This window comes from Etheostoma spectabile, unplaced genomic scaffold (genome assembly GCF_008692095.1).
Source record: "Etheostoma spectabile isolate EspeVRDwgs_2016 unplaced genomic scaffold, UIUC_Espe_1.0 scaffold272, whole genome shotgun sequence".
Taxonomy (NCBI): Eukaryota; Metazoa; Chordata; class Actinopteri; order Perciformes; family Percidae; genus Etheostoma; species Etheostoma spectabile.
The window spans coordinates 1,874,261-1,876,395 of NW_022605576.1; the positions used below are offsets into that span (position 1 = coordinate 1,874,261).

At 34.6% G+C, this 2,135-nt stretch overlaps 1 protein-coding gene, 1 long non-coding RNA gene and 1 pseudogene across 2 annotated transcripts in view; all 3 read right to left on the bottom strand.

The window, feature by feature from the left end:
• The window catches only part of pigm (phosphatidylinositol glycan anchor biosynthesis, class M), a 4,421-nt gene extending 3,175 nt beyond the window's left edge, over positions 1-1,246 (bottom strand). The window contains exon 1 of the mRNA XM_032510797.1: positions 812-1,246. Within this exon, the coding sequence (XP_032366688.1) occupies positions 812-982 (171 nt within the window). The 5' untranslated portion in view covers positions 983-1,246. The remainder of the gene's footprint in view (positions 1-811) is intronic.
• A 321-nt stretch (positions 1,247-1,567) lies between these two features.
• LOC116685839 (uncharacterized) overlaps positions 1,568-2,135 on the bottom strand; it is a 28,064-nt gene continuing 27,496 nt past the window's right edge. The window contains exon 3 of the long non-coding RNA XR_004331060.1: positions 1,568-1,643. This is a non-coding gene — a long non-coding RNA (uncharacterized LOC116685839). The remainder of the gene's footprint in view (positions 1,644-2,135) is intronic.
• Positions 2,059-2,135, bottom strand: part of LOC116685838 (leukocyte elastase inhibitor-like) — a 47,632-nt pseudogene continuing 47,555 nt past the window's right edge.

Genomic DNA, 2,135 nt, shown 5'->3' on the forward strand with positions numbered 1-2,135 from the left:
TGGGGAGTTAGCTAAATCTAACAATACATCATGTTATATTAATTTATCATTTGTTTTGTATGTAAAATCTTAATCTGAAAGGCAATGAGTAACTATAGTTGAAAACATCTGTCACGTCAATGGAATAACAAGCTATATTGTCTTGATAGCTAGCTTTTACTTTTTGAAGTTTAGCTTGAATGTTTGACGTTTTAAAAGACAGTAGTGGAAGTACCATGGTAAAGTTGGTTTTGTATTGGACTTTGGCTATTCGAAAAATCGATTATGCAGCTTGCCCTTTTGACTTATCCACGTCAAAACACTGTTGGTGAGCTCAGCTAACTCCCCTATGTATTGCACAAAGCTTTTATTTTTAAATAAAACATTTTTTTAATGTATAAAAAATGCTATAATATATTATAGCATTGTTTCGAAATGGATAGCTAGGTTAAAAGGTCAAGCTGCATAATAGATTTGTCTAGTGTGTCCAATATAAAACCAATTTTACCACGGTAGTAGCTAGTTAGCTAGTTAGTAGAAGTAGCTAGCATCATATTAGCATTGTATGGCTAACTGTAGTATATACAATAATAATAATAATATTAATAATAATAATGATGTATAATAATGATAATGTATACTTTATTTATCCCGCTAGGGGAAATTACAATTTAATTTAAGTATAGAATTATAGTAATTCAGAATTTTTCTTTGGTGCCAGCAATATAGTAGTAGTAACGTTTGACATAGTAGCCTAGCTTTATCTGGCTAACGTTCCTTTAACTTTACTCCTCCTGTCACATAGCTAGCGAAGTTTTAGGACTTCTATTACCTCAGTAATGAATCTTGCAGCGTCTGTGAACACATGGTAGTCAATGTCAGTGTACTTCACCACCATAGTCCTGTCCTGGTAGTCTCCATAAGCGACCAAGGCCAGTCGTATAGCGAATGAAGCCGTAAAAAGGACATGTTTTTCTGTGAGCTTGGTTATTAGCTTCTCCATCACTAGCTAGCTAGCTAACCAAGCAGGGGAAACCTGATTAGCAGGCAGCACGAGCTAAATTAGCTAGCTAGTTTTCTCGTCTGCTGAAATACGTTAGCCAGAGTTTCCGTTTCTCTCATCCCAGCTTGCCTTTAAGATATTTCTGGTATTATAGCCATCATGTTTTGTTAATACGCGGTTCGCTTTTCCATTAACTTCAAACATGACAACTAGGAAGTTATCCAGAAGTGCAGTTCCCAAATTCTTATTTTCTACTCCAGGCTCAAACACAGCGATGCAGGAGCACCACCTACTGTGCTGGAGTAGGATGGATTTACTGATAAAACAGCTAGCCTGGATTATTTCTGGTCAAACAAGACACTTGAAAATGCATTTATTCCCCTTAAAATGTTTAATAAAATAATATTACACGGTCAGGCTTGAATAGTGCAATACCCCTGGATTTGGGGGTTTGAAGTGTTTTTTTAAAGAATGTATTTATTATAACTTCCCTCTTGCTCTCAATGAAGACAAGCCTGTCGAAATAGAAACTATATATATCCATATTGTCCCATGAATCTTTTTTTTTTTTTAAATGAGACAATATTTGTGAAGCACACACTTTTATTTCATATGCATTAATTATACATAAAAATGACCTGGAATCAATACAAGTTCAAACCTTCATATAAGATCTTGTTCTTTATAGCCCATGTTCATTGAATACATAAAACGCTGAAATCATATGGATGAAGACAGATGTCTGGCAGTTGAAAAAAGAGGCATAATGGAAATTGTAGGGTGTAAGGTTTAGTGCCAAACATAAAGTAAACAAAATCCTAAGGATGGGATTGAGATTAAAGGCAAAAGATAAACAGTGCAAGGATGAACACAGAATCATTCACTCACTCATTAGATTAGATTAGATTATACTTTATTAATCCCATATTATATCTCATATAAGAAGTGATGCAAACAAGTCAGGGTGTGATTAGCTTTAGGAAACTATAGAGTGGTAATTCTTAACATTTTTCAAGTTATACCAACAAAAATGGTACACTGTTCCAATACTAGATGTATTGCAACTGTATTGTAACCCCCTTTTAAGTTGAGAAACACTACTTTAACGATGTATTGCTCACTCAGGGGAGCAGTATCGGCCAGCAAAGAGAAC